The 13,836-nt window shown below is 42.8% G+C and overlaps 1 protein-coding gene across 1 annotated transcript in view; it reads right to left on the bottom strand.

Moving 5' to 3' along the window:
• Window positions 1–7,226: 7,226 nt before the first annotated feature.
• The window catches only part of LIX1 (limb and CNS expressed 1), a 37,166-nt gene continuing 30,556 nt past the window's right edge, over window positions 7,227–13,836 (bottom strand). Inside the window, exons 5-6 of the mRNA XM_042864972.1 lie at window positions 8,290–8,367; window positions 7,227–7,654 (exon numbers count right to left, since the gene is read on the bottom strand). Coding sequence (XP_042720906.1) covers window positions 7,370–7,654; window positions 8,290–8,367 — 363 coding nt within the window. The 3' untranslated portion in view covers window positions 7,227–7,369. The remainder of the gene's footprint in view (window positions 7,655–8,289; window positions 8,368–13,836) is intronic.

Below are 13,836 nucleotides of genomic sequence, written 5' to 3'. Positions count from 1 at the left end.
TCCGGAGCCCCTGTTCTTTCCTCAAAGTTCAGTAGGTGTTCTGAGTTTTCTCCTTACAGAAATAATCCTCATCAGCTCCACAGAACAGGCACACCTCTGCTCTTTGTTGCTGCCAGCACTGCTGAAACACACCACCCACTGCCTCACTGTGCTCACGTCCACTTGGTGGTCTCCACAGATATGCAACAAATGCCGCTGGATGTCAGGGGATGCCATTATTTCCACATGAAGAATTCGTTGACACACCTTTGTTTCATCTGCACCAGATGCCATTCTGTCAGACTGCCCCTCAAGTTGCATTGTAAGCCATTGCTCTCAGCTCCTGGGACTGTATGCTGTGCAACGCTGGTGGACGTAACTTCCCCAGGACACGTAAGGTGCCCTATCCTGCTGTTTGACTGCTTCTTGGTTCTATTCTGTATTCTTTCCCCTTCCATGTATTCATTCCTTCTACACCTGAACATCTATCAGTGCTATCCTGGCTCTTCCTGGGCTGCTTCTTATTCTTTTGGTAGTGGAGCATGTACGGATGAAGACTGGATGGGATTCTCATCAAGGGCAGTATTTGAGGTGACAAGGAATCCCTCCGTGTTGTTTTTTTCAGTGCTGCTGGAGGCCTCAAATCTGCTCGCTCTCCTCTTCAGGATTAGTTGAGATTTCCTGTGACTCTCTGACCTGGCTGGCAGTTTAGGGATCTTCCATAGCCTCTCTTCATTTTGTTCTTCAGCTTCCTTGTGAACCTTTCAAAATGTGGTTATTCAGCTGACTTCTGAGTTTCTGCAAGTAGTACTCTCCTGAACCCCTTTGGGTAACTTGTGCCAAGGCACATTCACCCTCACAGTAAAGGAGTGCTTTCCGTTTCTCACATGTATCCTCCTGTGTTCTCATTTATTCCTATTGCCTCTTGTCCTTTCACTGAGCACAAGCAAAAAATGTTTGGTTCTGACCTCTTTGCACCCTTCTTCAGAGTGGTAAGTATAGATCCGAAGATGCATGTTTGACTCCTGCCTCACCTGCAGTGTGAATTGTGATGTACTGGTGACTACAGTTATTGAACTGACTATGCTATTTAGAGGTACCTATGGTACAACTGTTATACACATAGTGTCATCTAGCCACAGATTCCTTTTGCTAAGCAATCCTTAAGCTGACACATGTGCAGGAGTCTTACAGACTAAACACAGACAGTAACTGCTCTGTACTAGTAAGGCTTCAATGAGACCACTCTGTTGAGCTAGTACACTAGTAAATCACACTGATTTAGCACCAGTCTTCCATGGAAGAAGGCTAAAGAATAAATAATGTGATCAGAGGCTTAAATGGAATTGCTGAGGGACTTGTGTTTGTATCACCTGGTGATTGTGAAGCTGAGAGATTAGGTAGCAATTCTGAGGTACAGCAATAATCCTCCAGTACAACTGCTTGAGAGAGACTAAGAAATTTCAGGAATATCAAGCTGAATCTAGTTAGGATAGATTTGTCAGTAGGAAAAAGATGTAAGGATGGTTGTACAGAATCATAGAATTCTTGGAATTGGACTGCACCTCTGAGGGCCATCTAGTCCAACTTCCCTGCAATGAACAGGGACATCACAGCTAGATCAAGTTGCCCAGGGCCTTATTCAGCCTCCCCTTGAAAGTCTCCAGGGACAGGGCATCCAGCACAGTGCTAGACAACCTGTTCCAGTGCCTTACCACTCTCATTGTAAAATGATTTTTCCTTTTATCTAACCTAAATCTACCCTCCCTGAGCTTGAAGCCATTTCTTCTTGTTCTGTTGCCACAGACCCTGCTAAAGAGTTTGTCTTGTTTATTTCTGTTGCTTCCCTTTAGATACTGAAAGATTGCTATTAGGTCACCTCACAGCCTTATCTTCTCCAGGCCAAACAGTCCCAGCTCTCTGAGCCTGTCCTCATAGGAGAGATGTTTCACTCCATGCATCATTTTTGTGCTCCAACAGCTCCACGTCTCTCCTGTACTGAGGGCTCCACATCTGGACACACTCCAGGTGAGGCCTCACCAGTGCAGAGCAGAGGGGCAGGATCACCTCCCTCAGCATGCTGATCAGGATAAAGTTGGCTTTCTGGGCCACAAGGGACATTGCCGGCTCTTGTCCAGCTTGCCATCCATCATTACCCCAGGTCTTTTTCAGCACGGTTGCTCTCAATCCTTTCATCCCCCAATTTGTATTAGTAATGGAGGTTGTCTTGAGTCAGGCGCAAGACTTTGCATTTGTATCTGTTGAGCCTTATGAGGTTCACTTGGACCCACTAGTCAAGCCTGTCTAGGTACCTTTAAATGGCACCCCCTCCCTTCAGTGTATCAGCTGCACCCCACAATTTGGTGTCATCAGCAAATTTGCCGAGGGTGCACTAGACCCTGCTGTCCGTGTCACTGATAAAGATATTAAAGAGTATAAGTCCCAGTGCTGACCCCTGTGTGACAGCACTTGTCACCAATCTGCATCCATTGAGCTATTGACCACCACTCTCTTGACTTGATCCTGCAACCAGCATCTATCAAACATTTATCAAACAGTCCACCCGTCAAATCCATATCTTTCCAATTTGGAGAGAAAGATGTTCTGTTGTTCACAGAAGTGCACCAGCCCTCTGATCCTCTTGTGGCCTCCACTGGATACTCTCCGACAGCTCCATGTCTTTCCTGTATTCGGGGCCTCAGGGCTGGACACAGAACTGCAGATGGGGCCTTACTGGGGCAGAGCACAGGCAGTGTCATATAGGAACTCAAAGCTATGGAATTGTGAATGAAAGCAAAACATGTGTTTTAAGGGCTAAGGTAAAATTGTATGTGTGATATCTTGCATTTTGTGCAAGTTGTGCACTTGCACATGAGGGAGAAGAATTTGGCCTAATATGTTAACTGTAAAGTTCAGCTACAATTGAAGATCAATACACTAAGTATATATAAAGAGAGTATAAATAATTGTGAGATACCTTTCTCCACCCAATTGTTTATTTAAACCAGGAGATATCTTGTCCAACAGAAAACAAATTATAGACCTCAAGAAAAAAAAAAAGTGATTAAACTAATGATTCTAACACCAGGAGGAACAGGTGATCAGGTGCTTGATGTTCAATGAGTGTGCATGTGCATTTTCACATTTGCCCAGAATTATGGTTTAACTGAGGTGTGATCATCAGTTTTTAGAAAACGGAAACAATTGTAGGTGACATGAATGAACATCCACCTAAATAGAGGCAGCAAAAGCCTGCTGTATGTTTTTGGAACCTCTGTTGTCAAAGCTTGATAGATTCTTATGTTCAGTGCATTTGTTTTATCACAGTTATGCTTTAGTGCACTGATTGATACATATACAAAAGATATACAAAAGTTTTAAGACACAGTAAACTGCTGGCACTTTATTATGAGCAATAGCTTTACACCAATTTTCTTTATCCTTTCTGAGGCTTCTTGTTTTGGATCCTGAAAATCCAGTTTTTAATACATATGAGAACAGCAATACCAAGGATGAAGTGGCTCATGTCAAAACAGAGCTTCCTTAAGCTTCCCTTTAACAGCGTGGAAGCAAAAATGCACTGAATATTTTCACAAAAATATAGTGTAACAACCTGCTTGGAGAGCTTTCTCTGCAAATTTTACTCTCAGGTAAATGATACAATTCTCCTGACAGAAGTGTGGTCAAAGGGCTCTTGTTCTCCCAGTCTGCCACATTATCTATCGAACAGCTATTATCATTGCTTCCGAATTACCTGGACACAATTCATTCCGTTCAGAACGTTAAGTCTCCCGACGCAAATTCAATCCACTGTGGTGGAAATAGCTGAGATATCCTCTCCTCAGGCTGATAAGTTCAGGCTAAAGGGCAAGAGAAGCAGCATTTCAGAGGTTTCTTATTATAAACTACAGTTGCCTTTGCTTCACAGCTCCCCTGAAAGGGTATTGCTTTCTATGAAACTTTAAAGGGCCATTTACTCAAGCGTTCCTCTGAAAGAAAGCTGTGGTTGCACGGTAAAAGGACTATACATTTTCCCAGCATATGTTGATTTGGTGTATTGTGTTACATAAATGCAGTCTGATAGATTCTATCCACACACAGTTACTTGCAGAAATTATGGGCACCTATGTATCTCTTGTGTCCAACATCAAAATGATGTTTGAAATACGAGGAGGAGATAAACAGTGAAGTCAGACTCCGCCTGTGCTGTGGGTAGGCAATAATATATTTCAACATTTAACAGGAGACATAAACAGTACTGACATCCAAGGTAGGCTGGTAAGACTACAACACAAAGTTCCTACGCAAAAGTGATTAGGTATTTGGCTGCAGTGGCAGCATTGGCACTGTCCTTTCTCACAATGGGAGGAACAGTATACAAAGCATGTAATCCAGAGGAATGTATTTAACAACAAGCAAGACTGTAAGGTTAAAATATGATAAGGAGAGACAGGAGTGGGGTAAGAAGAAAAGGTAAGTGGGAAAGTGGGCAGCACTTGTTAATGCTAAGTGAAATGTGTCCTTTCAAAGCTAACCTCTCTTTTGTGTCTTCCCATCAGCTCAAAGAATGCAGAGATCTAGAATGGGGTCTCCAGTTTTCTTTGTGCTTTGAAGTACTCAGTTCTGCACAAATCCTTAGAACTGAAGTAGCTACTAACACAAAAAATGAAGCTTGAATGTTGAAATCAATCCACAGGAGTGTGATTGTTTATTTCTCCATCTGATCAACAAGCAAAAATCAATCCAAGTTTTTCCAGTACTTTTTCTACAACCTACTGTTTTAAACAGCTTACATACTATGTTGATGGGACGCAAAATATTGCCTAAATTACACAACCTAAATGCACAAGGGAATGTGTACAATCTATTGATGCAGTGTGAAAATTACTTTCACTTTATAGTTATACATATGAAATGCCCTGAAAGAAAACAAAACATTAAAAGCTAGGCAAAATTTACTCTTTCTGTTAAGAAAACATATTTTTGAGTAATAGAGCCATACAATTTTGTACAGTTTTTAAATGAGCACCTGAAAGGAGATAAAAAATGAGACTTTTCTCCAACCTTGTGTATCGCTCAAGATCTCACTTTTGTCCCATTCATTTTCCATTCCACATAATCATATTTTTTCAAGACAAGAAAGCTCATGGGATTTGCTGATTTTTTACAATGAACTGAAATACTTCCTTTTTCAGTGAGCTTAGAGAAAGAATTCAAGACTTGTGAAGTCCATGCCACTATTAGTTCAAGCTGAGATGTCAGAATGCTGAAGGGGAGGCTGCATTCTTTTCTTTCCCTTGGAAATTTCACATCCAGCAGATAAGAATTAAAAAAAAAAAAAAAGGAAGAAAAAAAGAAAAAAAAGAAAAAAGATGACAAACCCACAACTGTTGTTCTCCATTTACAATCTCACCACAGCTTTCCAAAATTCTGTGCTACTTATTTTTCTTTTCAAGCTGCTGATTGGAAGAAATTGATGTGTAGAAACTTAACAGCGAAGCTTTGTTATGATTAAGCAAGGTATTCTTTATTGGCAGTGCTGGGATAGCATCAGATAGCTCTCCAAGTATGCTCCACCTGAATTACATATCCCTTACACTCCCAAATTCATTATCCTATCCACGCCCAATGACTGACTAACAGATATGGCCTTATTTGGCCATCTTCAATGTCACTGTCCTTAGGGTATGTTGTTTACTTCCTCCAAATATTCCTTTTGTCCCAAAGATTACTGTGGAATGCAAAGGCAATTGGAAAGTCTCTTCACACACAGGTAAGAAGACAAAGGAGAATGTCTTGATGCAGTCTGTCACAATTTTAGGCAAATTCTGCCTGGTATGTGTGGCTTATAAGGACTCCACTAAACAGGTGCGGTTTTGTCTGTTGTTTCTTCTGCCTTGTTAAAACAGAACAGTCTTACAATGTATCTCTCTTTCTACAATTCTACATCCCACTTATCATCCACAACATCTAAAAGCTACTGTGGTGTTGCAAGCAAGCATTAACAGAATACTTTGTGTAATTAATTCTTCAAATCACTGTGCTTGCTATAGCTAAGCTCTAAGGGCAGCTTGGTTCTCCCTGTATGAGCATCTATACTTTACAGCTATCCCACACCTTTCCCTATACAGTACCAGAATCTTTACAGGTCACAGTTGTCTGTCCCTGCAGTAAGGCTGTGTCCCACACTATCTAGCAGTGGTGTGCATGGTTTTGCAACGTGGTTATTACTGCTGACCTATTCTCCTGTCTTTTTTATATAAGATGTGTTGGGTATTCATTTCTTAAGGAATGAAAATGAATATTCCCCAGCCTGCTTTTCCTTCAACTGAACTGTGTGTCTCTCTTATGTAGAAATACATTATGTTTAAAGCAAATTGTACTTATGCCAAGAGATACTACTGATGTTACTGAGTTGATTTAAACTACAGCTATGCTAAATGTCCATTCTTCCGGCAGAAATTACCAGGAAACAGAACTATGGAGACATGTGTTCAAGTTCATTGACCATCATCTTAACACCTTCCTGCTGTCATATTCAGCTAAAATGGCATGCTGGTTATTATGAGTGTGTGACTCATCAGACTTATGCTGCCTACTTTGCTTTACAGACAGTAGCTTCTAGTAGTGGAATTGTGCTGACAGTCAGCAAGAGAAAAGGAAAGATCTTCAACCTCAGTAGGCATTTGCTGAAGTGCAAGCAAAGGTATATAAAGTCTAACTAGAAGACTTTTATCACACAGTTAGCCATACCGATGGCCAGTGAATAACTCCTGCTCATCCTTATGTTCCCATAGATTTGTGAAATCTTGTTGGCTGCAACAGAGGTAAAGCACCTTGAATCTGGAGAACTTGTTTAACGCTGTAGGTTTTTTTGGTTGAAAGGTTCTTTATACCCTTTGAAAAACACAATGAACTTCAGCAGTAGCACCTGATAGGAGGAAACACATGCTGTGAAGAAGTCTGGGAGTAACCAAGCACCAGTGCAGGTATGAACTACCCTTTTTGTCTTTTACTGCTGGTAGTTTGTAGGTTTGTGAAGACAATTTTTATGTCTTCAACAGAGAAGATGTAGTCTTCATGTGGAAAACAAAATCCAGGTTACCATATCAAGTTCAATCTTCAGAGTACCATAAAAGCTTTTGTGCTTTGTCTCCATTTAGGTTTCACACATACCTTATTACCAGTGCTACATCAAATGTTTCATGGCAGCTTTAGCTTGACCTGAAGAATATTTCTAGCCACTGAAATAAAAATAATAATTAAAAAAAAAAAAGAAAAAAAAGTGCTTTTAGATACAGAAATTAAAACATCTATGGAAAAGAAAGCTAACAACTTACATGAAGAGTATTTTTAACCTAGCCTGGCATGTTAAACATCTTCTTCAAATTTAGCGGTAGCCATGTAGGGCCAAGCTCATTTGATTTTCCCATGAGGAAGTGGTAACTTGATCACTGTAGATCTGACTCAGTGCTAAGCTCAGTATTTCTTTCTTTTCCTTGTAGAACCTCAGTTCATGCCCAGCTTTCCTGACTTCTTCCAGTTCCCTCAGTGCCACTTGCAGCTCTTGGGAAATAATTCCTGGAGATTCTTTCTCCTTCGTAATCCAGTCCAGGGCCATGTGACTTCTCATCTTTTCATCTAAGGAACACTGGGAGTAGTAGGAAATTACTTCCTACCATTCAGGGAAATAACAACAGACATGGAACTTAGTAACAAATCTACTTTAAATAGACAGACAAACAACAGTGAGAATCATTCAGCTTTGTACAAAAATTATACAGCAATCCTCTGTAATGCTCTTTCAAAAGCTGTAGATCACTAAAAGATAGAACTAAATCTACATATGCTTATTTCTCTTGAAAAGAGGTAACATTTTAAACAGCGAAAGTTATTCTCTTCCCTTTGGAAAACTCAGAATGTATAAATTTTTTGTAGGTTGTAACATAATATGCAACTTGATTTCACAAGTTAAAAATATTTTGAAGTTTTTCAACGTATTGCATTTTCAAGTGTTGTCCCAAAATAGAAGATAAAATCTGTTAGGGTTGCAATTTATCTCAAATGAATTTTCTGCCTGTTGATAGATAAAAGTGAGAAATAGTCCAAGGTTTTCTTGCAGTGATATCAAGGGACAAATACAGAAAATACACAGTATTTAAAAACTTAACTTTTCTAAATCTTGTATAAATCAAAATAAAGGACAAATACATTAACTCAGAAATTAAAAGTACTACCACTAATAGTAACTTGCATATTTTAACCTCACACATTTAACTACTCAGTCAACTTTTTAATGGCTTGTCCTACCTGCCGGGAGCACTTTGTTTTCCGTAGGGCTTTAAGGCTTCCATTCCAATGCAGAAGCTGAAAGACAATCATCAGCTCCTGCAAAATGTGATTACACATTGAAATAATCAAAAAACACAGTACTTAACAGAAAAAGAAGAAAAAAAAAGAGCAGATTTTATGTTTAAAGTTGATGAGACAAAGGAAAATTAATCCAAACTCCTTGTGTTAGTTATAACGAAAGTTATAATGAAAGACTTACGGGTAGCTAAAAGCTAGTGTTTCCTCTTTTGAAGCAAATAGAGTACTGTAAAATATTGATATTCTAAGTCCCTCAGTCGGAGCTTTTACTTACTTCTAGGTGACTACTACAACCTTGTTTTTAGTCATAGTGCTTGCGTATTTAGAGCTTTTTAGCTATCAGACACCAGCGTTAAAAATATGGCAAACTCTTGATCACTGTGTTGAGTATTTTATTTTCTATTTTCTGCACGTTGAAGTAAGGCAGTTTAATTTACTTTCTAACTTTCATTGTGTCACGTCCCCATAATCATTGCAAAATAACATTTAATTTGGTGAAGTATCAATGATACTTAAAATTAACCTTAGATCCTTGCCCCAAATCACTGTTCTGTTACTTTTGGTAATTTCCAAACTTTGAATTGAGATAGATGACTATCACAGAAAGAATGCCATCAAATAAATTTTTACACACACACACACACACACAAAGGATGAGATTTGCTATCTAACTGATCACTTTTCTGATGGGATTTTTATTTCATGGCAGACATCCAGTAGCCTTAAACAAAATTGTTATCCATGTATTCGTTTTTCTTTACATGAGGTGAGGCTGTTAACCTTCAGGCATTTTGGTCTTTTTCTGAAACAAAACGGCTATTTCACAGTAAATACACAAAACAAATGCTTCACCTGAAACACAGTTTATGCAGTTTAATGGGCCAGTTGGTGCTATTAAACAAGGCTATGCACAGAAGAACTGAATGAGATCCCTGAGAGGGTTGTCATTATATCTGCTATATTGAATAGAGCTAGGTTAGATGGAATTGGATTTCTCATTGTAAAGATTTAATACTTCTAAAATTATTTGTTCCAAAACAAACATATTGCTAGCATTGCCCTATTTTGATAATATCAAGACCCTGTGGAGATTTACAGTGGATGCTAATGGAAAGTCAGGGAATAGGAGAGAAAAGTAAACCTTAAGGAAGAATATATATATACATGTGTCAATCCTGACCATTGCTCATGGTAATGAGTACCTACCCTGATACTGAATCACTGCCCCAGTGTTATTGAGAGCGCCTAACACGTTACAAATTAAATTAGAGATGGAGAGAGAAAGATAAAGACTAACTTGGTAGCATACAAGGATTATTTTCATCACCAGTGATTCTCTTTCAAATGCTAGCCATAAACTGGGCAGAATGAAGAGTTAATCTTAGTCTGTTTTTTCTCATGTTCATTTACTGCTTTCGATGTGACCAAAAGCATTGGCTTGTAACTGGATTTTTGGATTTAGTTTGATGATTGGTGGTCTTCTGACAAAACAGAAGATAGGACAAAAGGGTTCAGTGATAAAACTGTTAAAATTATCTACCTTACATTAGATAGAAAACGTAGAGCTTACATGGGCTGTACAAATTATTTTTCTTGTCTGGTACCTTGACAATTATTCCTACATTTCAGTCCTTTCCTTGAACCTTGGCGGCAGCCAAGAACACTGTGGAGACAGTCGGCCGATATGTCGGCCTGACCCTACCCGTAGGGAGGTGTGCTGCCTTCCTGCGGCCCAGGTCAGGGATATTTCTAGAAAACTCCCCAGCCTTATCTGCCCTTCTGATTATTACCCTCTATTGATAGTTCAGGCCGGCAGTGATGAGATCCCTGTTAGAAGCATGAGGAATATAAAAAATGATTTTAGGCGACTGGGGAAGTTAGTTGATGGAGTGGACATACAAGTAGTGTTTGCCAGTATTCCCTTGGTGGCAAGGACGAGCGCCGAGATGACCAGGAAAAGCCATCTTATAAATGCATGGCTGAGAGGCTGGTGCAAGCGCAAAAATTTTGGATTCTTTGATCGTGGGGTGGTCTACTCGGCACCTGGCCTGAGGTCTGCTGATGGGAATTGCCTGTCTCCAAAAGGGAGACAGATACTTGCCCAGGAGCTGGCGGGACTTGTAGAGAGAGCTTTAAACTAGATAGGAAGGGGGAAGGGGATAAAGCCAGGCCTGCTAGAGAGCAGCCTGGGGAAGTGGTAATGGGATTAGGTGAGAAGCGAGGGGCTCAGCTGAGGTGCGTCTACACTAATGCACGCAGCATGGGCAACAAACAAGAAGAGTTGGAAGCCATTGTGCAGCAGGCAAACTATGACCTAGTTGCCATAACGGAAACGTGATGGGATTGCTCCCACGATTGGAGTGCTGCAATGGATGGCTACAGACTCTTCAGGAAAGATAGGCAAGGAAGGCGGGGTGGTGATGTGGCTCTCTACGTCAGGGAATGCTTCTACGCTACTGAGATTATGAGTGGGGACAATAACGTTGAATCCCTATGGGTAAAGATCAGAGGAAGGGCTGACAAGACAGGCACCCTGGTGGGCGTCTGTTATAGACCTCCAAATCAGGATGAAGAGACAGATGAGGTTTTCTATAAGCAGCTGGCACGAGCTGCACAGTCGCCTGCCCTTGTCCTCATGGGGGACTTTAACTTCCCTGACATATGCTGGGAGTACAGCACAGCACAGAGGAAGCAGTCTAGGAGGTTTCTGGAATGCGTAGAGGACAACTTCCTGATACAGCTGGTCAGAGAGCCCATGAGAGGAACTGCCCCACTAGACCTGCTGTTCACAAACAGGGAAGGTTTGGTGGGGGATGTGGAGGTTGGAGGCTGTCTTGGACAGAGTGATCATGAAATGATAGACTTCGTGATTCATGGTGGAGCCTGGAGGGGGAATAGTAAAATTGCTACCTTGGACTTCAGGAGGGCGGACTTTGAATTGTTCAGGGGACTAATAGGGGGAGTCCCCTGGCATTCAGTCTTAGCGAGTAAAGGGGTCCAAGAGAGCTGGTTGCTCTTCAAGAAGGAAGTCTTAAGGGCGCAGGAGCAGGCAGTCCCCCTGAGCTGCAAAATGAGCCGGCGGGGAAGAAGACTGGCATGGATGAATAGGGAGCTATTCTTGAGGCTCCGGGAGAAAAAGAGAATCTACCGCCTGTGGAAAGAGGGACAGGCCACTCAGAATGAATACAAGGAAGTTGTTAGGATGTGTAGAGGTGAAATCAGAAAGGCAAAAGCCCAGCTTGAATTTAACCTAGCCGCTGGGGTGAAAAGGAATAAGAAACTCTTTTATGAATACATTAACAGTAAGAGGAGGACAAAGGAGAATATCCACTCTTTGCTGGATGAGGCTGGGAATGTGACCACTGAGGATAAGGAAAAGGCGGAGGTTCTGAATGCCTTCTTTACGTCTGTCTTTAAAAGTCAGACCAGTTATCCTCAGGATACCCCTCTCTCTGACCTGGTAATCTCAGCTGGGGAGCACACCAACCCCCCTGTGATTCTGAAAGAAACAGTCAGAGACCTACTGCTCCAACTGGACTGTCACAAGTCGATGGGGCCAGATGAGATCCACCCGAGAGTGCTGAGGGAACTGGCGGAGGTGATAGCCGAGCTGCTTTCCATCATCTGTCAGCGCTCCTTGTTGACTGGTGAGGTCCCAGAAGACTGGAGGCTTGCCAATGTGACTCCCATTTACAAGAAAGGTCGTAAGGAGGATCCGGGGAACTACAGGTCTGTTAGCCTGACCTCGGTGCCAAGGAAGGTTATGGAGCAGATTGTCTTGAGGGAGATCATGCGGCATGTGCGGGATGAGCGGGGGATCAGGCCTAGCCAGCATGGGTTTGTGAAGGGCAGGTCCTGCTTGACCAACCTGATCTCCTTCTATGATCTAGTGACCCATCTGGTGGATGAGGGAAAGGCTGTTGATGTGGTCTACCTAGACTTCAGCAAAGCCTTTGACACTGTCTCCCACAGCATTCTCCTGCAGAAGCTGGCAGCCCGAGGCTTGGATGGGTACACTCTTGGCTGGGTAAGGAGCTGGCTGGAGGGCCGGGCACAGAGAGTGGTGGTGAATGGAGTCAAATCCAGCTGGCGACCGGTCGTGAGTGGTGTTCCCCAGGGGTCGGTGCTGGGGCCTGTCCTCTTCAATATCTTTATTGATGACCTGGATGAGGGCATTGAGTGCACCCTCAGTAAATTTGCAGATGACACCAAATTGGCTGGAAGTGTCGATCTGCCTGGGGGTAGCGAGGCCATACAAAGGGATCTGGACAGGCTGGAGAGCTGGGCTGGAGCCAATGGGATGAGTTTCAACAAGGCCAAATGCCGGGTCCTGCACGTCGGCCACAACAACCCCAGGCGACGCTACAGGCTTGGGGCAGTGTGGCTGGAGGACTGCGTAGAGGAAATGGACCTGGGGGTATTGATTGATGCTCGGCTGAACATGGGCCGACAGTGTGCCCAGGTGGCCAAGAAGGCCAATGGCATCGTGGCTTGCATCAGAAACAGTGTTGCAAGCAGGAGCAGAGAGGTGTTTGTTCCCCTATATTCAGCACTAGTGAGACCGCACCTCGAGTACTGTGTCCAGTTTTGGGCCCCTCACTGCAAGAAAGACATTAAGGCCCTGGAACGTGTTCAAAGGAGGGCAACAAAGCTGGTGAGGGGTCTGGAACACAGGGCTGATGAGGAGAGGCTGAAGGAGCTGGGAATGTTCAGCCTGGAGAAGAGGAGGCTCAGGGGAGACCTCATTGCTCGCTATAACTTCCTGAAGGGAGGTTGTGGTGAGCTGGGGGTCGGCCTCTTCTCTCGTGTCATTAGTGATAGGACCAGAGGGAATGGCTTCAAGCTACGGCAGGGGAGATTCAGGCTGGACATGAGGAAGTATTACTTTTCAGAAAGGGTGGTCAGGCACTGCAATGGACTGCCCAGGGAGGTGGTGGAGTCACTGAGCCTGGGGGTGTTCAAGGAAAGACTGGATGTTGTGTTGAGGGACATGGTTTAGTGGGAGCTAATGGGAATAGGTGAACGGTTGGATTGGATGATCTTGAAGGTCTTTTCCAACCTTGGTGATTCTATGATTCTATGACCCAGACTGGCACCCCGCACACATATGAAAGGAAGGCTGCTGCCAAGAACAATGAGGGTACTCAGACTGAGATCCCAAACCAAGATGCTGGTGTGCAGTCCTCTGGTTGTAGTGAGTGCCAGAGCCTGGCACTACAGGCCCTTGCAGTGCTAGGTGAAGGAGGCAGAGATTACGTACGATGCAACCAGGTAAATTACTTACTCAGCTTTGTGGCCAACCTGCACGATGAGGTGGAGAGGCTGAGGAGCATTAAGGAATGTGAGAGGGAGATTGATTGCTGGTACCAAACCCTATTAGCCCCTAGATCTCAGCATCCAGATGAGGCTCTGCACGAAATAAGTAAACCCCATGCCACCTTGCAAACAGGTGATAGAGGGGAACCTACATGCAGACAGTGCTCCTGC

The sequence above is a fragment of the Lagopus leucura genome, unplaced genomic scaffold, assembly GCF_019238085.1.
Source record: "Lagopus leucura isolate 7727_CA_CO unplaced genomic scaffold, USGS_WTPT01 Super-Scaffold_774, whole genome shotgun sequence".
In the NCBI taxonomy this organism is placed as follows: domain Eukaryota; kingdom Metazoa; phylum Chordata; class Aves; order Galliformes; family Phasianidae; genus Lagopus; species Lagopus leucura.
The sequence above is the reverse complement of the archived record's forward strand: the minus strand, read 5'-3'. Positions and strand labels throughout refer to the sequence as shown.